This window comes from Jaculus jaculus, chromosome 2, assembly GCF_020740685.1.
Source record: "Jaculus jaculus isolate mJacJac1 chromosome 2, mJacJac1.mat.Y.cur, whole genome shotgun sequence".
In the NCBI taxonomy this organism is placed as follows: Eukaryota; Metazoa; Chordata; class Mammalia; order Rodentia; family Dipodidae; genus Jaculus; species Jaculus jaculus.
Window position 1 is genome coordinate 19,992,852 of NC_059103.1, and position 24,942 is coordinate 20,017,793.

Below are 24,942 nucleotides of genomic sequence, written 5' to 3' on the forward strand. Positions count from 1 at the left end.
GCGTGGGCGGGGCGACGACGGGACGGGGGCGGGGCTAGCCGTAGACAGCTGGGGCGGCGGCGCGGGTTGATGACGAAATGAGGACGGGTTACGTGCGGGGTGGGCGTGGCCAGGACGTGACTCGAGGGCGGGGCTAACGGGTGTGTGCGCGGGCAGGACCACAGCGCGGAGCTTGCAGGGCGTTGTGGGCGGGTCGGCGACTGGCGGTGGGTGCGGCTTCCGCCGGAAGTGGGCGGAGCGAGGAGGTGGGTGGAGGAACCGCAGGTCTGGTTGTGGGGTTGGCAGGGACCGCAGAGCTGGACTCATCTAAAGGCATTGGTCTCAGAAAAGCTAAGCAAAAAAGAGGGCGCGGGTGGCGGCTCACGCCCAGAATCTCAGCACCAAGGTAGGAGAATCGCCGAGAGTTCGAGGCCATCCTAAGACTATATCGTGAATTCCAGGTCAGCCTGAGTTAGAGTGAGACCCTACTTCGAAAAAACAGCCAAACAAACAAAAAACAAAAAAAAAAAGAAAGAAAGACAAGATACTGTCAGGCTAGAGAGATGGCTTAGCGGTTAAGGTGCTTATCTGCCAAGCCAAAGGAACCAGGTTTGATTCCCTAGTACCCTCGTAAAGCCAGATGCACATGGTGGCACATGTGTCTGGAGTTTGTTTGCAGTGACTGGAGAACTTGGCATGCCTATTATCCCTCTCTTAAGTAAATAAATATCTTAAAAAATATTTATTTATTTACTTGAGAGACAGAAAGTGGGGGGGAGAGAGAGAGAGAGAATGGGCATGCCAGGGCTTCCAGCCACTGCAAACCAACTCCAAATACATGCTCCCCCTTGTGCATCTGGCTTACGTGGGTACTGGAGAATCAAACCGGGATCCTTTGGCTTTGCAGCCAAACGCCTTAACCGCTAAGCGGTCTCTCCAGCCCAATTTTTTGTTTTCAAAAAAAGGTGTTGGGGCCAGAGAGATGGTTTAGTGGTTAAGGCACTTGCCTGCAAAGCCTAAGGACTCATGTACAACTGCAGATCTCACCTAATCCTGATGCATAAAGGTGAGGCAAGGGCATAGTCACACATGCCCACTAGGTGGCACAAGCGTCTGGAGTTTGATTGCATTGGCTGAGGCCCTGGCACACTAATTTCTCTCTCTCCCTGTGTCTCCCTTTGTCTCTTTCTCTCTCTCTGGAAAAGAAAAAGAAAAAGGTGCTGTCAGCAGTGGTGGGGAGATACAGCCCAAAAGAATCTCAGAAAAGCTAAGCAATGTTAGCGAGTTTATTCAGATAAAAATAAGGGAAAGCCAGATGTGATGGTTTATGGCTGTAATCCCAGCAGTTGGGAGGCTTAGGCAGGAGGAGCATTGTGAGTTCAAAGCCATTCTGGGCTATAGAGTTGAGACTCTGTCTCAAAAAAAAAAAGAAAAATTAAAAAAAAATCAGGTTTTGTGGCACATACCTTTAATCCCAGCACTTGGGAGGCAGAGGTAGGAGGATCACTGTGAGTTCGAGGCCACTCTGAGACTATATAGTGAATTTCAGGCCAGCCTGGGCTAAAGTAATACCCTACCTCGAAAAACAAAATAAAGTTTTTGCACCAAAAAATTAAATTAAATTAAAAAGTGGGGCATGGTGGCACACACTTTTAATCCCAGCACTCAGGAGGCAGAAGTAGGAAGATCCCCGTGGGTTACAAGCCACCCTGAGACTACATAGTGGATTCCAGGTCAGCCTGGGCTAGAGTGAGATACTGCCTTGAAAAACAAAAAAAAAAAAAAATAAAATAAAATACATTTGGACTGGAGAGAGAGCTTCGCTGTTAAGGTGCTTATCTGCAAAGCCTAAGGACCCAAGTTTGTCTCCCCAGAACCCACATAAGCCAGATGCACATGGTGACGCATGTGCACAAGGTGGCACGTGCATGCATCTGGCTTATGTGTTTGTTTGCAGTGGCCAAAGGCCCTGGCATGTTGATTCTGTCACTCACTCACTCTCTCTCCTCTCTCACTGTCTCATAAATAAATTAAAAAAAAATTTAAAACGTCTTTTTAAAAATTTTTTGGTTTTTCAAGGTAGGATCCCATTCTAGCCCAGGTTGACCTGGACTTCACCATATAATTTCAGGGTGGCCTTGAACTCACAGCCATCTCCCTACCTCTGCCTCCTGAGTGCTGGGATTAAAGGCGTGCACCACCACACCCAGCAAAACTTCATTCTTTTATATACTTTCCTGCTTTTTCTTTTCTTTTCTTTTTTGGTTTTTCCTTTGATTGGCAGAGGAAAAACGAACCCAGTGCCCTAGCCAGTATCATCTTTCTGCCGTACATGGTACAGATTTAGGAATAAGAGAAGAGTGCTAATACTGTAAAACTCAAGGTCATAAACATTGTGGCACTTAAGTGAGCATAGTCTGTTTGTGGGGTTGTGTATGTGTGCGTGTGGGCATTCATGTGTCATTGCACACGTGGAGGTCAGAGGACAGTGTTCAGGTCAGCCTTTGCCATTCCACCTCATTTGAGACCCTGTTTCTTGCTCTTCGTTCTCACTCTGCTGTGGCTGTTCTTTGCTAAGCTTATTTATCTGTCAGAGTCCTGGCATTGTACTGATTTCTGGCTGAAAAAAATTATTTATTTAAGGGCTGGAGAGATGGCTTAGCGGTTAAGCGTTTGCCTGTGAAGCCTAAGGACCCCCGTTTGAGGCTCCATTCCCCAGGACCTATGTTAGCCAGATGCACAAGTGGGCGCATGCATCTGGAGTTCATTTGCAGTGGCTGGAGGCCCTGGTACTCCCATTCTCTCTCTCTCTCTCTCTCTCTCCCTCTCCCTCTCCCTCTCCCTCTCTCTGCCTTTTTCTCTCTCTATCACTCTCAAATAAATAAATAAAAATGAACAAAAATTTTATTTATTTAAATCCAGGTGTGCTGGCACATGCCTTTAATCCCAGCACTGGGAGGCAGAGGTAGGAGGATTGCCATGAGTTCAAGGCCACCCTGAGTCTACATAGTGAACTCCAGGTCAGCCTGAGCTAGAGTGAGACTTTACCTTGAAAAACCATATGTATATGGATAGAGAGATGGCTCAGTGGTTAAGGAGCTTGTCTTCAAAGCGTAACAATCTGGGTTTGATTCCCCAGTATTCACAGAAGCCAGATGCACAAAGTGGCACATGCATTTGGAGATCATTTGCAGGGGCTAGAGGCCCTGGCATGCCCATATACTCTGTGTTTGTATCTCTCTCCTTGCAAATAAATAAGTTATTAAAAATATTTATTTGGGGCTGGAGAGATGGCTTAGCGGTTAAGCGCTTGCCTGTGAAGCCTAAGGACCCTGGTTCGAGGCTCGGTTCCCCAGGTCCCACGTTAGCCAGATGCACAAGGGGGCGCACGCGTCTGGAGTTCGTTTGCAGAGGCTGGAAGCCCTGGCGCGCCCATTCCCTCTTTCTCTCTGTGTCTGTCGCTCTCAAATAAATAAATAAATAAATAAATAAATAAATAAATTTATTTGCACATGAGAGAAAGAATGAGCATGCCAGAGCCTCTTGCTGCTGCAAATGCATGTGCCACTTTGTGTGTCTGGCTTTAACATGGGTACAGGCAAGTCAAAGAGTGGCTGGCAGGCTTTGCATACCAACACCTTTAACCACTGAACCATCTTCCCAACTCTGGCTTCTGGCTTTTAAAAAAAAAATTTTTTTTTTTTTTTTTTTTTTGGTTTTTCGAGGTAGGGTCTCACTCTAGCTCAGGCTGACCTGTAATTCACTATGTAGTCTCAGGGTGGCCTCATACTCATGGTGATCCTCCTACTTCTGCTTCCCGAGTGCTGGGATGAAAGGCATGCAACACCACCCCCTGCTTAAAAACTTTTTATTTTTTTTATTTTTTGGTTTTTCGAGGTAGGGTCTCACTCTGGCTCAGGCTGACTTAAAAACTTTTTAAAAAAGATTTATTTTTAGGGCTGGAGGGATGGCTTAGCAGTTAAGGCGCCTGCCTGCAAAGCCAAAGGACCCAGGTTCAATTCTCCAGGACCCATGTAAACCAGATGCACAAGGTGGCGCATGCTTCTGGAGTCTCTTTGCAGTGGCTGAAGGCCCTGATGCACCCATTCTCTATCTGCCTCTCTGTGTGATAAATAAAATAAACAAATAGTTATTTTTAAAAAATTTTTGTTTATTTTTATTTATTTGAGAGCGAAAAACAGACACAGAGAGAAAGAGACAGAGAGAAAGAGAGAGAGACTGGGTGCACCAGGACCTCCAGCCACTACAAACTCCAGATGCATGTGCCACCTTGTGCATCTGGCTTAGGTAGCTACTGGGGAATCAAGCCTTGAACCGGGGTCCTTAGTCTTCACAGGCAAGCACTTAACTGCTAAGCCATCTCTCCAGCCCAAAATAAATATTTTAAAAAATTATTAAAATAGTAAAATTTAAAAGAGCTTTATTTTTATTAATTTATTCATTAGACACAGAGAGAGGGAGAGAATGGGCATGCCAGAACCTCTAGCCACTGTAACCAAACTCCAGACGCATGTGCCACCATGTGCATCTGGTTTATGTGGGACCTGGAGATTCAAACCTGGATCCTTAGGCTTCACATGCAAGTGCCTTACCCTCTCAGCCATCTCTCCAGCCCCTTTTGGCTTTTTGTGGGAAGCTTAAGGATAGAACTTGAGTACTCAGGCTTGAGTGGCAGATCCCAGATGCATGCACCACTTTTTGCATGTGGCTTTGCATGGGTTCTGGGAAAGTGAAAATAGGCAGCAAAGAGCAAGTGCCTTCAACTGCTAAGCCATCTCCCCAGGAAAGTTACAATGGTGATGGGTGGTCCAGGTCATTCCAGGAATGTGTTTGGGCCACTTTGGGCTACAATGAGATGACAGATCCAAAGATGGAGACATTTTGGTCCTAACATGAGTTTGATTTCCAGTAGGTATAAATGCTGGGTATTGGTCCTCATGCAATCCTGGTGCTAGTGAGGATCCTGGGGCTTGGAAGCTAGCCAGTCTAAGAGTAACTGATGAGTTCCACGCCAATGAGACACCCTGATTCAAAGAATGTAGAGTGCATCCTAAGGAAGACCCTGACTCCCGGAGGTTGGCCTCTGGTTTCTACACCCATGCGCACACATGAACATAGATACACACGTATACTTGAGCATGTCACACACATGCAAAAAATAGAACAATGGAAGCCGGGCATGGTGGCGCACACCTTTAATCCCAGCACTCGTGAGGCAGAGGTAGGAGGATCATCATGAGTTCGAGGCCACCCTGAGACTCCATAGTGAATTTTAGGTTAGTCTGGGCTAGAGTGAGACCCTACCTCGAAAAAACAGAAAAGACGCACCAGGAAAACAAACAAAAAAAAAAAAAATGGGGCTGGAGAGATGGCTTAGAGGTTAAGGCGGTTGCCTGCATAGCCTAAGGACCTAGGTTCGATTCCCCAGTAATACCCCCCCCCCGTTCCCAGCCCCCCCACGTAAGCCAGATGCATCAGATGGCGCATGCGTCTGGAGTTCGTTTGCAGAGGCTAGAGGCCCTGGCGCGCCCATTGTCTCTCAAATAAATAAAGTATCGGTATCCTTATTTGGGGTTAAGCGCACTGCAGTCGACCGGTAAACACAACTCCGCCGGCGCCGCTGTCCCGGGTTGCAGCCCGCCAGCGCGGGAAGTCGACCGGAAAAAGCGAGCCGGCTTTGTCTTCACTGCGCTTGCGTGTAGAGTGCGGCGAAGTGCGCGTGCGCAGTGCCGCTCGCAGGCGTAGCGCGCACGTTCGCGGAGGTTCCGCCGTGCGGGTCGAGACTTTGCGGCCCGAGGGATCCCGGCCGAGGGGGCGCAGGGATCTGCACGAGGTTGGGACCCCGTGGGTTGGGTGCAGGGTGAGGTCCCGGTGGGGCTAGAGTCCCTGGGTCGTGAGGTTGCAGTCCCCGTGGCGGTGGAGGCCCGGGTGCGGGCTCGGGCCCTTGGCCCTGCGTGGAGGTGGAGGGAAGATGGGGTGGGGGAGGGGTGCGGGCTGGCGGAGATTCTGGGCCGTGGGTCGGGCCCCCCGGGTGGGACGGGGTCTGGACCTCACAGCCTCTTGCGTGCGCAGGTAGGTCGCGGCTAAGCCGCGCAGGCCCGAGCAGGATGTCGTACATGCTCCCGCATCTGCACAATGGCTGGCAGGTAGACCAGGCCATTCTTTCCGAGGAGGACCGCGTGGTCGTCATTCGGTTCGGGCACGACTGGGACCCCACCTGCATGAAGATGGACGAGGTTCTGTACAGCATCGCAGAAAAGGTAGTGCGTGGGCGGAAGTTGGCTCTTGCTGAGTCCCCCGGCAGCGGGATGGGACCGCAAGCTCCCATCTTCCAGTGGCCTCATGGTCGTGCTGACCCGCTGAGAAAGTTTTATGAGCTGGGACGGTGAAAGGATCCCATTCCTTTTGAAGAGGTTCATGAGATCCTTATAAAATAAGTGACTAAAGTGGCAGGGTATTTTTTTTTTAACACATAATTTTCCTGCCTCAGCTTCCCGGAGTTCTAGGTATGCACAAGCATGCTGGGGCTTGTCAGTGTAATTATTTTTGTTTATTTTTATTTATTTATTTGAGAGCGACAGACAGCGAGAAGGAGGCAGAGAATGAGAATGGGCGCGCCAGGTCTTCCAGCCACTGCAAACGAATTCCAGACTCATGCGCCCCCTTGTGCATCTGGCTAACGTGGGTCCTGGGGAATCGAGCCCCAAACCGGGGTCCCTAGGCTTCACAGTCAAGCGCTTAACCGCTAAGCCATCTCTCCAGCCCTTGTCAATGTAATTGTAAGAATTTATTGTGTAGTGAACAGAATGCATTTGCAGACTGTTGGGATTGTTGGAGCTGACTTAAAATAGCTTATTTTTAATAGCTTGATTCCTTTTCTTGGTACCTTGTTTATTTGTTGTAATTACGAAGCAAAACTTCGGGTTTAATGCCATAGTATATGTTTTTCCCTTTGGGTTGTGGGAAAGACTGGCCTTGAAGCTTTCACGCACCTGCCTCGACCTCTTTAAGTGCTGGGATTACTGGCATGTAATTCCATGCACTTTGTAAGTCATTTGATTTGTAGGTTTTCAGGATTCCAGTGCAGCAAATGTTAGGAGAATGTAGAATCATGTTTTGTTAGGGATAATTTACTAATTTTCCATGTTACTGTACTGGATGTGCTGTGGCATTTATCTCCTGACAATAGAAGTGCAATTGTAGGACACTGTTGTATGACCAGGAGTTAAAATTTTTTTTAGATATTTAAATCATTTTTATTTATTTATTTGAGAGCGAGAGAGAGAGAGAGAGAGAGAGAATGGACGCGCCAGGGCCTCCAGCCACTGCAGACGAACTCCGGACGCATGCGCCTCCATGTGCATCTGGCTAACGTGGGTCCTGGGGAACGGAGCCTCGAACTGGGGTCCTTAGGCTTCACAGGCAAGCGCTTAACCGCTAAGCCATCTCTCCAGCCCCAGGAGTTTTAAAGTTACCTGGAAGCAGAGAGAGAGATAAAGAGTCAGAGAGTGGGTGCCAGGGCCTCTAGCCGCTGCATATGGACTCCAGGTGCATATGCCCTTCTGTGCATCTGGCTTTATGTGACTGTTGGGAATTGAACCCAGGCCATTAAGCTTTGCAGACAAGTGCCTTAACTTCTGAGCTCTCTCTCCAGTGGCCCCCCCCCACACACTTTTTAAAGCTTTTTATTTACAATCTCCATACTTCTAGACATGCCATCTTACACCACTCTTCTTTTCCCACTCCTGAGTCTTCCCTCCACCGAGTATATTTTTTCCAACTGGTCTCTTCTGTCTGGTCTCATCATTTTACCCTCTCCTATTTTTGCAGAACTTTTCTGCAAAGATCACTACAACACCAGCATGAGTGAAAGCAGAGGAGTTTATTTCCCAGGAACCAAAGTTGGGATTGCGCCCCAAAATAACTTCAGTGTTAAACTGAGATTTTACTTTCATTTTATAGTGTTCATAGTCTTGGGGGTGGGGGACAAGCAAGCTGGCAGCTGTTTACAGAAGCAGGACACGACAGTTAGCTTGTGCAGTCTGTATGATTCAAAACATACCTATGAATCAACATGCATATGGATCATGTAGTTGGGTCACCCTAACCATGAGCTGTTTTACTCTATTTTAGTCTAAACTATCCTTCCCTCTTATCGTCCCTCTGGGTTCCCCCTAGACAGTTCTCTTTGGGATTCGTTCAGCTACTGACAGAGATAAGTTCAGCTCCTCAGCAGTTAACTCTTAATAGTGACTTCGTCTATCAGTCCAGCTTTCAGCTTCTTTTCCACTACCTTATTACATAGGTAGCATCAGCTACTGTGAGGTCATGGGTACCACGGTCCCTTTGTGTCTGGAAGATAGTATTGTAAAGCACTCCTCTCCTTCCTTTGGGGTCTTGCTGTTTTGTAAATACCCTTTGACTTTTTGGGTTTCTGCAGTTAACTATGAGGCAAAGGCAAAGATAGAATTTATAAAGTATTTCATATTAATATCCCACAGGTGACAGAAACACTGAAGCTGTTTTTTTTTCTCTCAGATGCTAATGAATGTTGGGTTAAAGTCTTTTTCTTTCAAATGTCTCTCCAATAAGCTATTCATTACTGTACTTCAAATGAAAAGAGGAGGCTTTAGCATGTTAGGCAAGTGCTAAGTCCTAGGCCGAAAGGAAGAAAAAATTTTTTTGAGGTAGGTTCTTCCTCTAGCCCAGGCTGACTTGGAATTTGCTATGTGTCTCAGGTTGGCTTAAACTCAACAGCGATCCTCCTACCTCTGAATCCGAAGTGCTGGAATTAAAGGTGTGTCTACTCCTGGCTGCCAAGAATATCTTTTGAGTATGGCATAAGGATATATTTATATGTAGAAAAGGAAACACAGGCTGGGCATGGTGGCCACAACTTTAATGCCAGCACTGGGTAGGGAGAGGTAGGAAAATCACCATGAGGTCAAGGCCAGTCTGAGGCTATATAGTGAATTCAAGGTCAGCCTGGGCTACAGTGAGACCCTACCTCAGAAAAGGAAGGGAGAGAGGAGGTTGGGAAGGAGGGAGGAAAGAGAAGCACTTGTCTAACCTGTCATTGATTAATATTTGCTGTCTTATTTAGGAGAGGGGCAGTGCTGAACATTACTGATAATTCCAGTCCTCCAAGGTATTTCTTGAAAATAAGGTTTTGAATAGGTCTTGGGCTGGAGTGATGGCTTAGTGGTCATGGCACTTGCCTGCAAAGCCTAAGGACACAGGTTTGATTCCCCAGTACCCATGTAAGCCAGATGCACAAGGTGGCACATGCATCTAGATTTTGTTTGCAATGGCTGGAGACCCTGGTGTGCCCATTCTCTCTATCTGCCTCTTTCTAATAATAAATAAATATAAGTTTTTGTTTTGTTTTGTTTTTTGAAGTAGGGTCTCACTCTGGCTCAGACTGACCTGGAATTCACTATGCATATCTCAGGGTGGCCTCAAACTCGCAGCGATCCTCCTACTCTGCCTCCTGTGTGCTCGGATTAAAGGTGCGGCCATTACACCTGGCTAAGAAAGAAATAGGTCTTGAGGATTGTGCTCTTGGTCTGGGGTGAGGCTTGGACAGGCTTTTTAAAAGAAGCTGTGCCAGGAATTTGGGAACTCCTCACTGGAGTAGCCGTGCATCATCAGCCTCCTCTTAGGCTCCAGTAAATGAGGACCTGGGTGGGGGCAGCACTTGCCTGTGTTGGGATCTTGCCAACCAAGGGCTGGAGGCAACAAGTGAGGTAGTTTTAGGGATCATCCAGGGCATAAACTGCGGAGATTCAGTGAAGCATCATGAAAAACAAGGAGCCCCTATATTAAGCCTGAGTCGATTTGGAATATAAGTTCTGGGATACAGATGGTGGCTAGGTCCTCTGTTATCTCTATTCGAGTGGCTACATGTGAGGTTATGGCTCTTCCCTCAGCAGGCGGCTCATACCAAGGACACAGGTTCCATGTGTGTTTCTGTAATTGCTTAGGGATTTTGGCAAGCTTGTTTTCTTTCCTCATTCTGTCGTGTCAGGTGTAGATCAACTCTCTGCATTATTTTCTTGATCTTTTAGCTACTTGTTGTTTTGCCCAAAAATTTGGGTTACATTTTATTTTAAAAATATTTAATTAATTTATGAGAGAGAATGGGCATGCCAGGGCCTCCCTCCTCTGCAAATGAACTCCAGATATATGTGCTCCTTGTGTATCTAGCTTACGTGGGTATTGGAGAATTAAACCGGGATCCTTTGGCTTTGTAGGCAAACACTTTTAACTGCTAAACTATCTCTGTAGCCCCTGGATTATGTTTTTTTGTTTTGTTTTGAGGTAGGGTCTCACTCTAGCTCAGACTGACCTGGAATTCACTATGTATATCTCAGAGTGGCCTCAAACTCACAGTGATCCTCTCACCTCTGCCTCCCGAGTGCTGGGATTAAAGGTGTGTGCCACCATGCCTGGCTTTATATTACATTCTTAATAAACTGTGTGAGTGTGTGTGTAACGGTAAGGGTCAAACTAGGGCTTTGTACATAGTATACAAGCCCCCTACCACTTTACTTAACCCCTGTAATTTTTTTTTTTTACAGTACTGGTATGATAGGCAAGTGCCCTGAGTTGTATACCCAGCCTCCCTTTGATATATATATTTAGTGCTCTATTTTAGTATAGTTATTAAAAACACAGACTTAAAGTGCATTAAAAGGCTGTTAAAATGTTTTATTTTCTTAGTATAATGATAAAATATGAATTCCTAATTCTGGAAGATTTTTGGGGGAGAAGTTCAACAGAATTTTTGAAATTTAAGGTTTTAGTATAAAGAACAGTATAACTATTTAAATCTCCCTCCACAGAAATGGAAGATAGTGGGAGATCTTCCTCATCTGTTATGAGCCCTGTTTGGATATCCCAGCTGTTTTAAAGTGAGTAAAAGTTCCACATACTCAGGCTGGACTTGGATGAGCTGTTTTTCCTGGAGTATCTTGTGTCAGCCGTCACCCTACTCCTGCAGTGCCACCCCCACCACACGCTGGATTAGTTTTAGGCTGAGTACTTAATGAAGGAAGTCTGAAGACAGATAAGCTTGCCGATTTTGTAGCTGTGCAGAGCCTACTAAGTAAGGTCTCTGTGTGTCAGCTGATTTCATGCAGTTTTGGAAGGAGACTATTTCAGGTGTCTTTGAGCTCTTTATTCATTGTGCAGGAAAATTATCTTCCGAGATACATTGACACACAGTAGTGTATCCAAATAGAATCATCTACAAGGCACATATGTCCATGGAACTTTTTGTTTTGTTTTGTTTTTCAAGGTAGGGTTTCACTCTAGCCCAGGCTAACCTGAAATTCACTATGTAGTTTCAGGGTGGCCTGGAACTCACAGTGGTTCTCCTACCTCTGCCTCCCAAGTGCCGGGAGTAAAGGTGTGCACCACCACACCCGGCTCTCCATGGAACTTTTAACATTAGGGAGTCTGTCTTATGCATTGCCTGAAGATTGCCCAGCTGAACCGTGAGCTCAGCCCTCAGCTGGATGAGGAGAGTGCTTCTGTTGCTCACCCGGCCCTTCACCCGGGCTCTCAAAGGCCCTGTGATTGCCAGAGTGAGGGGCTGGCACTAGCATGGGTGGAACGTCCAGCCTTCGCCAGACACTGTCCTTCCCCTCCAGCTCGTCCCCAGGCCGCGTCACTTGTCAGTGAAAGAAGGATGATAAAGCTGTTGTAGGATAAGCAGGTTAGTGGAAAAAAGGTTTCTCGAGGTCATATAAGAGCAATAGATGAGTGTTCTAGAGAGCAAAGTAAAGGTTTTCCTGGTCCAGTCTCATTGCTTGTCAGGAACACACATAAGATAGTGCCTCATGGTTCTTAACCTTATATAACTCCTATAAAATAAATATACTTGGCAGATACAAAGCAATGCGTTTTTTTTCCATTTTATACTTTTTAAATGAACATTTTAAATTGGAAAAGAAGCAGTGGACATCTACTTTAGCTTCAGCTTTGTATAAAACTTACAGTTTAGTACCTGAAAATTGAGCTGGATTGAATATTCAGGAGGAACTGCTGCCATATCTGTATGTTATCCCATGTGGAAGTATAAGGCAGCCGAGTGCTATTCTAGAAAGAACCCAAGAAGCCTCAGGAGTTAGCTGCTGGTGGGAGAGGGGTGCTAGCATTTTCTCACCTAACCTCCCAAGTAAGCTACTGCCAAGCCCTGAGAACTTAGAACAGTGAAATAAAGACTATGTTGTAATATTAAGGTTATATAATCAAGATTATCTGTTAAGTCCACACTGTCCAGAGATACATTTTTGATGGCACTACTATATTTCTTGAGTTTTGAAATGCACATTTGTGTCAATTCCTCGAGGCAAACGTTGGTGTGTTGGTGTGGCTTGTGCTCCGTGGCATCCTCTCTGGTTCTCTGCAGTCTGACAGGCTTCCCTCCCGCCACCGCCATGAACATCCGCAGTGCTCGGCCCGAAGACCTGATGAACATGCAGCACTGCAACCTCCTCTGCCTCCCTGAGAACTACCAGATGAAGTACTATTTCTACCACGGCCTCTCGTGGCCCCAGCTCTCCTACATAGCTGAGGACGAGGACGGCAAGATCGTGGGCTATGTCCTGGCCAAAATGGAGGAGGATCCTGATGATGTCCCGCATGGACATATCACCTCCCTGGCTGTGAAACGCTCACACCGGCGCCTTGGTTTGGCCCAGAAGCTGATGGACCAGGCCTCACGGGCCATGATTGAGAACTTTAGCGCCAAATATGTGTCCCTGCATGTCAGGAAGAGCAACCGAGCAGCGTTGCACCTCTATTCTAATACCCTCAACTTCCAGGTCCATGAAGTGGAACCCAAGTACTATGCAGACGGGGAAGATGCGTATGCCATGAAGCGGGATCTCTCCCAGATGGCGGATGAGCTGAGACGGCAGCAGGTGCTGAAGAAGGGCAAATACGTGGTTCTGGGTTCCAGGGACAACCAGGAGACTCAGGAGAGCCTAGCTGGCAGTGATCGTGGGGGTGACGGCAAAGATGGTGCCGATGCCCAGGACAGCTCGGAAGACTTGGACTTCACCTCCTAGAGCCTGCTTGAGCGTCACAGGTCACTGTTGCTCAGGCACTGCGGTCTTCTCTACAGCATCTCTCGGCTCTGAAGTCTTCTCACAGTGACCTGAATTGCTTCTCATTTTGGACTCGGCACCCACTTTGACAGAGCCTACTGTGGTCATGAAGGAATGCCTGGACACAGCTTGCTGGGCATGAGCCAAGGAATCTTGAGGACTGCCGTGAGAGAACCTTCCTTGGCCTCCTCATCCCATGATACCACTGTGTTCTGTTGGCACATGTCTGACTTTGGACAGTGGTTGTCCCGCAGGGGTCTCCTAGAATGCCAAACAGAAAGCAGGGACAGCTCTTAAAGCTCCCCATCTTTCAGGTTTTGCCTTTATCTGAGTTTTTCATCAGGATGATCATGTCCCCTTCCTTGTTTCTTGTTTTTTTCTTTTCTTTCTGAAAACTCCCTGTGTCCTGTGTTGTTCTTTCTTCTGGAGGTATTTTTCCCTTTCCACATAGAAGGTGATAAAAATATACTATATGTGCAAAATATATAGATTTTAAGAAAAAAGACATACAGTAGTTAAATTGATCTATAATAAAAAGATAAATGCATTTGCTGTTTTACTTGTTCCATAGGTACCTATTGCTATATGTTTTGCCTGTAGTTCACCTCAGTGGAGATGACAAATTATTCTTTTGTGAAACTTCAGGGTCTTGTGATTGAGGGGCGGTGGTGCAGCTAATACAGAGAGGAAGAGAAAGGCACTGTGGCGTCAGTTACGGCTGGCTTCCAGAGGACCTACAGTTTCCTGATTCACTGTAAACTGAGAAACAGGCCTTCTTAAAAAGTTTTGCTCAAAACTCGCATTAAGTGTGAAAAGTTTTTGGAATCATTAAGTTGGAATATTTATCCTTAAACAAGTGAGATCTTCCATTTTGAGAGAATATGAGTTTTTAGTTTCTATTTGCATTTAGGACTGGAGAAACTTGGAACTCGTTGGTTAAATCCTAAGTAATTCCCCTTGACTCTTGACAGGCATTTTGGACTTGTACTGGATTGGTAGTTAATGTGGCTTTTTTTTCCCCCTTGAGGTAGCGTCTCTAGCCCAGGCTGACCTGGAATTCACTGTAGTTCCTGGCTGGCCTCCAACTCATGGTGATCCTCCTACCTCTGCTTCTCTAGTGCTGGGATTAAAGGCGTGAGCCACCATGTCCGGCACTGAGGAGTTATTTCTTGGGTTTTCAATAATGTTGATATTATCTTTGTTGTAATGCATGTGAAGCAATAGAAGAGAGTATCTCTGCTTAGTGACATTATGGTGCAGTAGATCCTTAAAACTTGGCAGATTATGTTATACCAACAAGTTGTGGATCTTGGTTGTGTGAATGCCCTGTCATCTCAGTGCCCTGCAGGACCTTGGGAATTGCTTGCTCTCCATTAGCTGCTCAGGTTGTCTCTTTCCATCTCTCACAAGCCCTTTCTTATTTCATACTGGATGTTCAAACAGTTGTTTTCTCTAGTTACTAAATGCTTCCAAATTTATTTATTTATTTTGTTTTTTTGAGGTAGGGTCTCACTGTAGCTCAGGCTGACCTGGAATTCACTATGTAGTCTCAGGGTGCCCTTGAACTCATGGCAATCCTCCTATCTCTGCCTTCCGAGTGCTGGGATTAAAGCTGTGCACCACCATGCCCAGCTTCCAAATTAAAAATTTTTTGTACACATTGTGTGTGTTTGTTTCTGAGCTAGGCACTGAAGATAAAATGCAGTATGGCCTCCACTCTCCCAATCTTGTGACCATTCTGTGGTCTCAACTTCTGTAGCTTTTTTTTTTTTTTTTTTCTTTTTTGAGGTAGAGTTTCACTCTGGCCCAGGCTGACATGGAGTTCACTGTATAGTCTCAGCATGGTCTGCAACTCACAGCAATCCTACTTTTTTTTGGAGGGGGATTTTTTATTTATTTATTTATTTATTTATTTATTTTTGGCGAGGTAGGGTCTCACTCTAGCCTAGGCTGACCTGGAATTCACTATGGAGTCTCAGAGTGGCCTTGAACTCATGGTGATCCCCCTACCTCTGCTTCCCGAGTGCTGGGATTAAAGGCATGAGTCATGATGCCCGGTGTTTATTTTTTTGAGGTAGGGTCTTGCTATAGCCCAGGATGACCTGGAATTCACTATGGAGTCCCAGGGTGGCCTTGAACTCATGGTGATCCCCCTACCTCTGCTTCCCAAGTGCTGGGATTAAAGGCAGGCATGTGCTACCATGCCCGGTTCAACCCACCATCTTTATTTATTTATTTTATGAGGAGGAGAGAGAGAGAATTGTCATGCCAGGGCCTCCAACCATTGCAGATGAACTCCAAATGCATGTGCCACCTTGTGCATATGGCTTATGTGGGTCCTGGGTCTTTAGGTTTCATAGGCAAGTGCTTTACCATGCCATCTCTCCATCCCTATATTATTTATTTATTTTTAAAAATTATTTCATTTATTTGCAGAGAGAGAGAAAGGGGAGACAGATGCAGAGAGAATGGGCACGCCAGTGCCTCTAGCCACTGCAAAGGAACTCCAGATGCATTTACCCCCTTGTGCATCTGGCTTACATGAGACCTGGAGAATCTAACCTGGGTCCTTTGGCTTCACAGGCAAACACCTTAGCCACTAAGCCATCCTTCCAGCCCTATTTATTTTTAATCTTTTAATTTATTTGTCTGTGTGTGAGAGAGAGGCAGATAGAGAATGGGTGCACCAGGGCCTCCAGCCATTGCAAATGAACTCCGGACACGTGCCAAGTTGTGCATCTGGCTTACATGGATACTGGGGAATTGAACATGGGTTCTTGGGCTTTGCAAAGTGCCTTAGCTGAAAAGCCCTCTCTCCAGCCCTTTATTATTTTTTTATTTGAGAGGCAGATAGAGAATGGTCATGACAGAGCCTCCAGCCACTGCAAATGAACTCCAGATGCATGCACCACTGTGCATCTGGCTTACATGGGTACTAGAGAGTCTAACTGGGACTCCTTAGGCTTCACAGGCAAGTGCCTTAACTGCTAAACCATCTCCAACCCTTGAATTCACTATGGAGTCTCAGGCTGGCCTCAAATTCCTGGTGATCCTCCTACCTCTGCCTCTGAGTGCTGGGATTAAAGGTGTGCACCACCACGTCCTACCCTATCTTTACTTTTATTTTTGTTTTTTGATAGTGACAGAGAAAGAGGCAGAGAGAGAATGGGTGCTCCAGGGCCTCCAGCCACTGCGAACGAACTCCAGATGCATGCGCCCCTTTGTGCATCTGGCTAATGTGGGTCCTGGGGAAGAGAGCCTCGAACCTGGGTCCTTCAGCTTCATAGGCAAGCGCTTAACCACTAAGCAATCTCTCCAGCCCCTATCTTACTTTTAAGTAAACTAGAAGCCTGGCCTGGTGGAGCATGCCTTTTTCCTGGTGGAGCATGCCTTTAATCTTAGTACTTGGGAGGCAGAGGTAGGAGGATCACTGTGAGTTCAAGGCTAGCTTGGAATTACAGAATGAGTTTCAGGTCAGCCTGCACTAGAGTGAATCTTGCCCCTTGCGCCCTCCCCCCAAGAAAACCTAGAATATTAGTTTACTTTGAAAACTCTCCTGGTGACCTGGTCAACACATTTTCAACATGAGCACTATGGGAAACCATTTTCAGAAATGCATGTTCACTGAGCATGGGGTCTGCCAAGTGGACAGCGTGCGGTTTGACTGGTGGCATGGTGTTACGGATACATAGATGGTGAGGCACACATTTTACACTATGATGCATAGCGTGTACACAGGAATACAGACGTTATGCTCTGTGACATGTAGGGGTGATGTACACGTTTGTTATGTGCCATGATGTAAGTTTTTTCTTTTACAATATTCCCACCGGTAGAGTGCACTGAACTGTTACGTCATCCAACTTTTATATTTGCCAGTATTGTGTTCTCTAAACCTATTTTTATTATTTATTTGAGAGAAAGGCAGATATATATATATATAGAGAAAACGAGCACGCCAGTGCCTTTAGCCACTGCAAATGAACTCCAGACACGTGCCACCTTGTGCATCTGGCTTACATGGGTCCTGGGGAATCAAACCTAGGTCTTTTGGCTTTGCAGGCAAGTGCCTTAACTGCTAAACCATCCCTTCAGTCTTACACCTATTTTTGTGCTGCAGCATTTAAATCTGATCTCAGACATGTGATTCACCTGTAAATTATAGTGAAGTTTATAAATTGGGTTTCAGTGTGTGTTTGAGGGGAGAGGGGTAGAATAAGTTGTTTTGTGGTACTGGGGATCAAACTGAGGTCCTTTCACATGCTAAGCAAGTGCTCTGCATGGGTTCTTAGGGTATTAGTCATATTAAGAACTGCATCTGGTGGTGCATGCCTGTAATCCCAGCTACTTGGAAGACTGAGGTAGGAGGATCACAGATTCAGGTCTGCTTGAGTTAGAGTAAGTTCAAGGCCAATCTGAACAATTAGACTTTGCCTCAAAAAATATGAACAAAGCTGGGGCTATACGGTGGTAGTATGCGTGCTTAGCATGTGTGAGGCCCTGGCTTCAGTCCCCACAGTGCTGCAAAAAGAACAAACCAGCTGGGCATGGTGGCACATTCCTTTAATCCCGGTGCTAAGAGGCTGAGGTAGGAGGATCCCTATGATTTCAAGGCCAGCCTGAGACTACATAGTGACTTCCAGGTCAGCTCTGGGTTAAGGCAAGATGCTACCTGGAAAAACAAAAAAACCCCGAGGGGTCCTTATCTGAGTGAGTAGTCTATACCTGTAATCCCAGCACTCAGGAGGCTAAGGGTAGAAGGATCAAAGCTTTGAGGTCAGCTTGGACTACAGAGCAAATTTGAAGCCAGTCTTCTGTATATTGTCTCAACCCAAAACAAGGGATTCAAAGAAACCCTGGTTTTATTCAGGATTAACTTCTTTAGGCTTCAGTTTAGGAAAGTGAATAAAAATCACAGCAATATTGGTACCTCAGAGATCTTAGGAAAGAATGTGGAAAAATCCGACTTGGATATATACTGTCGTGTGACCTTGAGCCAGTCAGTGACTTGCTCACTCTCTTTTTTTGAAGTAGGGTCTCACTGTAGCTCAGGTTGACCTGGAAGTCACTATGTAGTCTCAGGGTGGCCTCGAACTTGTGATCCTCCCACCTCTGCCTCCCAAGTGCTGGGATTAAAGACATGTACCACCACACCCAGCTCATATGTTTTGTGTTTGTAATATTTTATTTATTAGAGAGAGAATGGACGTGCCAGGGCCTTCAGCCACTGCTAACGAGCTCCAGATGCATGCTCCCCCTTGTACATCTGGCTTATGTGGGTCCTAGGAATCAAACCAGTGTCCTTAAGCTTCGCAGGCAAGTGCCTTAACTGCTAAGCCATTTCTCCAGCCCTCATTTGTTTTTTTTTTTGTTTTTTTTTTTTTGGTTTTTCGAGGTAGGGTCTCATTCTGGTCCAGGCTGACCTGGAATTAACTCTGTCATCTCAGGGTGGCCTTGAACTCATGGCAATCCTACCTCTGCCTCCCGAGTGCTGGGATTAAAGGCGTGCGCCACCACGCCCGGCCTCATTTGGTTTTTTGAGATAGAGTCTCACTCTACTCAGGCTGACTGGGAATTTACAATGCTTTGAGCTCCCAGCGATCCTACCTCTGGTGGCACAAGTGTCTAGAGTTCGTTTGCAGTGGCTGGAGGTCCTGGTGCACCTATTCTCTCTATCTGACTCTCCCTCTCTCTTTCAAATAAATAAATAAATAAAAATAATTTGAAAGAAAAAAACAAACCCTATCTTGAAATTTACATGAGAATGCTCATATAGTAGGATCCGTAGGATATAAAATTCAGTATGACCACTTATTTTGGTTTTTCGAAGTAGGTTCTCACTTTAACCCAGGCTGTTCTAGAATTCACTCTGTAGTCCTAGACTGGCCTTGGACTCACAGCTATCACCCTACCAATGCCTCCTGGGTTCTGGGTTCAAAGGTGTGTATTACCGCACCTGGAAATGTGATCTTTTTTTTTATGATCACTTTTTGAGAAAGTGTCAAGTTTATATCCAGAAAGGAGCAGGGGAAGAACTTGTGCAAGCATGATAACCTGAGTTCCATCCCCAGAACCACATACAAATAGGCTGTGGTGGTATACTAACTAGTAATCCCAGAGTTGGGAAGGTAGAGACAGGTGAGCTTTGGGCTCACCAGACAACCATTCTAGCATAATTGATGAGTTCCAGGCCAGAGAGAGATCAGAAAAGGTGGTCTGTACCTAAGGCTGTCCTTTGGACTCCACACACAGGTTCACATGTACCTGCATGCATGTGCGCATGCACACACACAGAAAAAGATGGAACAGAATATAGCAAAAATATTAACAGTTGCTGACTGGGATTAAAGGTAATTTTATTTATTTATGTATTTACTTGAGAGGCAGATAGAATGGGCATGCCAGGACCTCTAGCCACTGCAAATGAACACCAGATGTATGTTCCACCTTACGCATCTAACTTAAAGGTACTGGGGGGTCAAACTTGAGTTCATAGGTTTCACAGGTAAGTACCTTAACCACTAAGCTGTCTCTCCAGCCCCCCCTCTTTTTGAGGTAGGATCTGGTTTTAGCCCGGGCTGTCCCAGAATTCACTCTGTAGGCTTAGGCTGGCCTCGAACACACAGTGATCCTGCCTCTTCCTACCAAGTGCTGGGATAAATGCCTTTAAATTTTCCTGTTTTTTTTTTTTTTTTTTTCTCTAAACTGATGAGTTTGAAGTTAAAAATTAAAATCAGAACCTAGAGAAATGGCTTAGCAGTTAAGGCACTTTCCTGTGAACCCTGAAGTCCTAGGTTTGATTTTCCAGTACCCCCATAAGCCAAATGAACAAGGTCCAAAGATTGTTTGCAGTGGCTAGAGGCTCTGCTGCTCCCATTTTATCTCCCTCTTTCTGTCAAATAAAAAGTATGGGCTAGAGAGATGGCTTAGCAGTTAAGGCACTTGCTTGCGAAGCCTCAAGGACCCAGGTTTGATTCTCCAGGTCCCACGTAAGCCAGATGTACAAGGTGGCATATGCATCTGGAGTTCGTTTGCAGTGGCTAGATTCCCTGGCATGCCCATTCTCTTTGTCTCTAATAAATATTTAAAAGAAAGAATTTCATGTTTAACAAGAATTAAAATCAGTCTGGGAAGATGGCTCAGTTGTTAAAGGCACTGAGCTTGCAAAGCCTGTTGGCCTGAATTCATTTCCCCAGTATCCATGTTAAGCCATACACAAAAAGTGGTCCTTGTGTCTGGCATTCATTTGCAGTGACAAGAGACTCTGGTACACCCATCCTCTCCTTGCATGTACACACACATGTGCAAATAAATTTTTCAAAACACTATAGATAATCTCAGGACTGGGGAGATGGCCCATCAACCACGTAAAGCCTGATGCAAAGTGGCACATCTGTCTCTGGTCCCAGTGTACCTGTGTGAATGAGTGGCAGAGCCACGGGTACCTGGAAGCTTACGGGCTAGCTAGACTGGGACACACGCAGTGGTAAAACAAAGAGACCCTGTCTCAAAAAGAAGGTGGGAGCTGGGTGTGGTGACATATGCCTTCATCTCAGCACTTGAGAGGCTGAGCTTAGGAGCTGTGTGTTAGAGGCCACCCTGAGACTACAGAGTGAATTCCAGGTCAGTCTGGGCTAGGGTGAGACCTTAACTCAAAAAAAAAAAAAAAAAAAAGTGGAAGGAGAGAACGAGCATTTATGGTTGTCCTTTGACCTCTACATGCGTGCTGTGGCTCTGTGTGTGTCACACATATGTGTACACATTTTAAAAAGTACAGAAAATCTGCACATTATCAGGGTACAAGCTATTAATGTTTGCGGTTGGGGAGAAAACGGAAGGTTGAATTCAACAAGCATACTTTTGAGCATTTGTTAAATCATACTTGTCACAGTTCGTGGACTCATTGGTAGATCAACATGAACGTTATGTTTGTGGGTGTTTTTTTGTAGGAGTTTACTACTTGTTGCTTGAGGCAAGCTTAGCTAGTTACTAAATGTGTCAGAAATGCTGGAGAAGAGCCTGGTTATGATGACACATGCCTTTTAATCCCAGCGCTCAGGAGGCAGAGGTAGGAGGGCTGCTGTGTGTTCAAGGCCACCCTGAATAGTGACTTCCAGGTCATCCTCTGCTAGAGCAAGACCCACCTTGAAACTCCCCCACCCCCAAAAAAGAGAGAGAGAAATGTTGGAGAAAGTTGTAAGTAGCCACTGGCTAGGACCCTGGCAGCATAGCATTTTTCCTGTTAGTTCTGTGGGAAATGTTAGGTAGCTGGTTTGAAACAGCTTTCCAGTTACACAGTTCTTGTATTACTTTGCTCCTAAGGAATGAAGCAAGATTGATTTTTTACTTTGTTGTTGTTTTTTTTTAATCTCCTTTTAGGTTAAAAATTTTGCAGTTATTTATCTTGTGGATATTACAGAAGTGCCTGACTTCAACAAAATGTATGAGTTATACGACCCGTGTACTGTCATGTTTTTCTTCAGGTATGTTACCTTTAAATTGTTACTTACATGGAATGCTGTTGGCTTGGACACTGTAAATGCGATAGGTGATTCAGAAGGGAGGCATCCGTGCAGTCTTACCACAAGGTAGTTTGTGTCCCAAAGCACTCAATGTGAATCTTATAAGTTATTTTCAAAGTAGCCGTTCTAGTTTTGCCATTCACTCACAAGTGAAATACTACCTAGAAACATAGGTGAAATATGGTTAAATGAAGGGTATCCTTACTGACATTTAAGGTGCCTTCAAATATAACCTATTGACCCGGTGTGGTGGCATGCACCTTTCATCCCAGCACTTGGGAGGCAGGATTGCTGTGAGTTCAAGGCCACCCTGAGACTACATAGTTAATTCTAGGTCAGTCTGGGCTATTGTGAGACCCTACCTCAAAAAAACCAAAAATAAAAAAAAAAAAGAGGAGGACTGGATAGATGGTTTAGTGGTAGTTAAGGCTTTTGCCTGCGAAGCCTAAAGGATCTAGGTTTGATTCCTCAGAACCACATAAGATAGGTACACATTGTGGTGCATGCTTCAGTAATTTGTTTGCAGTGGCTGGAGGCCCTGGAGTGCCCATTCTCTGTCTACTTCTCTCTCTGTCTCTGTCAAATAAATAAATAAAAATAAAAAATATTTTTTTTTAATTTTTATTAACATTTTCCATGATTATAAAATATATCCCATGGTAATTCCCTCCCTCCCCACCAAAAATATTTTTAAAAAGGATTCCTAGGGAGAAAAAAACCCACACCTTTTCTTGAAAAAATAAATGTCTTAAGAAATCACAGCAGTGCAAGAGTGCCATTCTCAGAGCACAGCTGAGTGTTAGTAAAATCAGTGACAGGAGTCTAAGGGAATATGGAAAACTTAAACATTGCTTTTTTTTTTTTTTTTTAGGAAAATTAGTATATTCCTCTGGAAAACCATTTATTTGTCTTTCCAAGTAACAAAACTGCCCTCTGTCCTTCACAGTGTAGCATATTTGCCCATGGGGAATACTGCCACTGCGTTGAATTTGTGGTCTCTTCTAACTGTGTCCTTCAGAGATGTTAACAGGAGTGGTGGCAGCAGGAAGAACAGGGCACGTTTGTGGGATTCTTTTTTTTTTTTTTTTTTTAATTTTTTTTTGTTCATTTTTATTTATTTGAGAGTGACAGAGAGAGAAAGAGGCAGAGAGAGAGAGAGAGAGAATGGGCGCGCCAGGGCTTCCAGCCACTGCAAACGAACTCCAGACGCGTGCGCCCCCTTGTGCATCTGGCTAACGTGGGACCTGGGGAACCGAGCCTCGAACCGGGGTCCTTAGACTTCACAGGCAAGTGCTTAACCACTAAGCCATCTCTCCAGCCCGTTTGTGGGATTCTTTATGTGAGCATCCGTGCCTTTTCCTCTTCCAGGAACAAGCATATCATGATTGACTTGGGCACTGGCAACAACAATAAGATCAACTGGGCCATGGAAGACAAGCAGGAGATGGTTGACATCATAGAGACTGTGTACCGAGGTGCCCGCAAAGGCCGGGGCCTGGTAGTGTCTCCCAAGGACTACTCCACAAAGTACAGATACTGAGCACGACCCCTGCAGACTGTGCAGAGGACCCTGGGAGCCACTGTCAACGTGGAAGTACTCAGCTCTTCACAGCCTTTGGGAAGGATATGCATCAGTGTGGGGCTCCAGGGCTAGAGCGCCCTTGAGATGGGTCACGGGGCCTTAACTAGTTGAAGCAAATAAATGTGTGGTGAAAGAACAGTGGCGATTGGTTGTTAAGAAACCCGCTGTTACCAGGCACGGTCGGGAGGCTGAGGTAGGAAAATCTCTTGAGTCCCAGGTTAGCCTGGGCTAAAGGGATAGATACCCTGTGTCAAAGAAATAAAACAACAATATGGTAATCCTGTGGGCTGGGGATCTCGCTCAGTTGGTAGAGTGCTTGCCAGGCTTCAACGAAGCCCTGGGTTTGATCCCCAGCACTGCATCCAGTAAGTCAGGCCTGTTTGCACATGCCTGCAGCGCTAGCACTTGAAAGGTGGAGGAAAAAGGGTCAGAAGCTGAAGGTTACTGAGCAAAGTACCACACACTAGGTGGCGTCAACAGAGGGATTTGTCGTTTCACAGTAGGCAGGAGGTGAGACCCTAAGGTGTAGGTGTCTGGCCTCTCGGCTCTGGAGGCCGCTGGCAGCCTGGCAATTTTTGATTTACGCATAGTTTACCCTAACCCTTGCTGCTGTCTTTACAAGCTGTCTTCTGGTGCCATGCATTTGGCATACAATAGACACTTAATATTATACTCCTGACATTTCTCCAAAGAAGGGAAAATGGCCAGAAAACAAACATGCAGAGAGGGGCTGGGAGAGATGACTTAGTGGTCAAGGCACTTGCCTGCTAAGCCAAACGACCCAGGTTCAATTACCCAGGACCCATGTAAGTCAGGTGCACAAGGTGGCACTTTTGTTTGTGGTGGCTGAAGGCCCTGGTGTCCCATAATCTCTCTCTTCCCCCTCCCTCTTTCTTTCTCTCTCTCTTTCTCAGATAAATAAAATAAAAATGAAAAATTTAAAAACCATGCAGAGATACCATTTCCGCTCATGAAGGACATGGAATCAACCACAGTGAGATTCCGCCCATTCTCACCCACCCAGCAGCCAGTCTCGTAAACTCAGGTTCTATAACAAGTGTTGTGAGAATTGGGGGGAATCTGGAGTCTCCATACACTGCTGATGGGAATGTGAAATGACACAGCCACTTTGGAAAATAGGCAGGAGGGTACTCAAAAAGCTTAATGTGTGGTATGTTACAACCATGTTACTCCTAGTTGTATGTGCTAGAAGATTGAACACATACATGTCCACACAAACTTGTACACAGCACCATTCACAACAGCCAAAATGTAGAAACCCACACGTCCACCAGATGAGTGGATGAAATGTGTAGAATGGGCAAGTCCATGCCAACAAAGTAGATCAGTGGTTGCTTAGGACTGGTGGGGGGAAGATAGTAAGGAGGTATTAGCAACTGGGGTACAGGATTTCTCTGAGATAATGTGTTCCAAAACTGATTATCATGGCTGCATAACCTGCTATGTAAAGTCATGGAACTGTATATACTATTATTGGGAGGATTGTATGAAATGAAAGTTACACATTATTGATAATAGCTTTTTCTGCTGTTAGGAGAAAAAGATTAGCAAACAATTTACTTTCCACATCCATGGGTTTATTGTATGTCTGTTATAAATGTGTTGCATGTTATTAGTCTTGTTTGGACAGCCATACTGAGTGGCTTAAACATTTTCTCACAGTTCTAGAAGTACAAGGTCAAGAAAGGTTAGCATCAGGGCT

General features: G+C 45.5%; 2 protein-coding genes across 7 annotated transcripts; both read left to right on the forward strand.

The window, feature by feature from the left end:
- The first annotated feature begins 253 nt into the window (after positions 1-253).
- On the forward strand, positions 254-23,357 carry Txnl4a (thioredoxin like 4A). Of its 6 annotated transcripts, none has more exons than XM_004662628.2 (4): positions 260-385; positions 6,073-6,260; positions 21,495-21,598; positions 23,006-23,357. In XM_004662628.2, exons 2-4 carry the CDS (start codon positions 6,108-6,110, stop codon positions 23,175-23,177), a joined length of 429 nt encoding a protein of 142 aa, XP_004662685.1. In that variant the 5' UTR covers positions 260-385; positions 6,073-6,107; the 3' UTR covers positions 23,178-23,357. The 6 variants fall into 6 exon arrangements, with proteins under 6 accessions (XP_044999411.1, XP_004662685.1, XP_004662686.1 ...); XM_004662629.2 differs by lacking the exons at positions 21,495-21,598; positions 23,006-23,357 and adding exons at positions 10,845-10,913; positions 12,356-12,423; XM_045143477.1 differs by lacking the exon at positions 6,073-6,260 and adding an exon at positions 10,845-10,913 and having other exon boundaries at positions 319-385.
- LOC105944337 (N-alpha-acetyltransferase 11-like) lies at positions 12,444-13,662 on the forward strand. The gene has a single exon (XM_012949676.2). It carries the CDS (start codon positions 12,444-12,446, stop codon positions 13,074-13,076), a length of 633 nt encoding a protein of 210 aa, XP_012805130.1. The 3' UTR covers positions 13,077-13,662.
- Positions 23,358-24,942: the final 1,585 nt, after the last annotated feature.

What these genes read in the sequence shown, in the direction of transcription:
- Txnl4a (XM_004662628.2), top strand. Translation starts at nt 6,108, where the DNA reads ATGTCGTACATGCTCCCGCATCTGCACAATGGCTGGCAGGTAGACCAG. An exon ending in TGTACAGCATCGCAGAAAAG is followed by an intron (nt 6,261 to 21,494) that starts GTAGTGCGTGGG and finishes ATCTCCTTTTAG; the next exon opens with GTTAAAAATTTTGCAGTTAT. An exon ending in ACTGTCATGTTTTTCTTCAG is followed by an intron (nt 21,599 to 23,005) that starts GTATGTTACCTT and finishes TTCCTCTTCCAG; the next exon opens with GAACAAGCATATCATGATTG.
- LOC105944337 (XM_012949676.2), top strand. Translation starts at nt 12,444, where the DNA reads ATGAACATCCGCAGTGCTCGGCCCGAAGACCTGATGAACATGCAGCAC.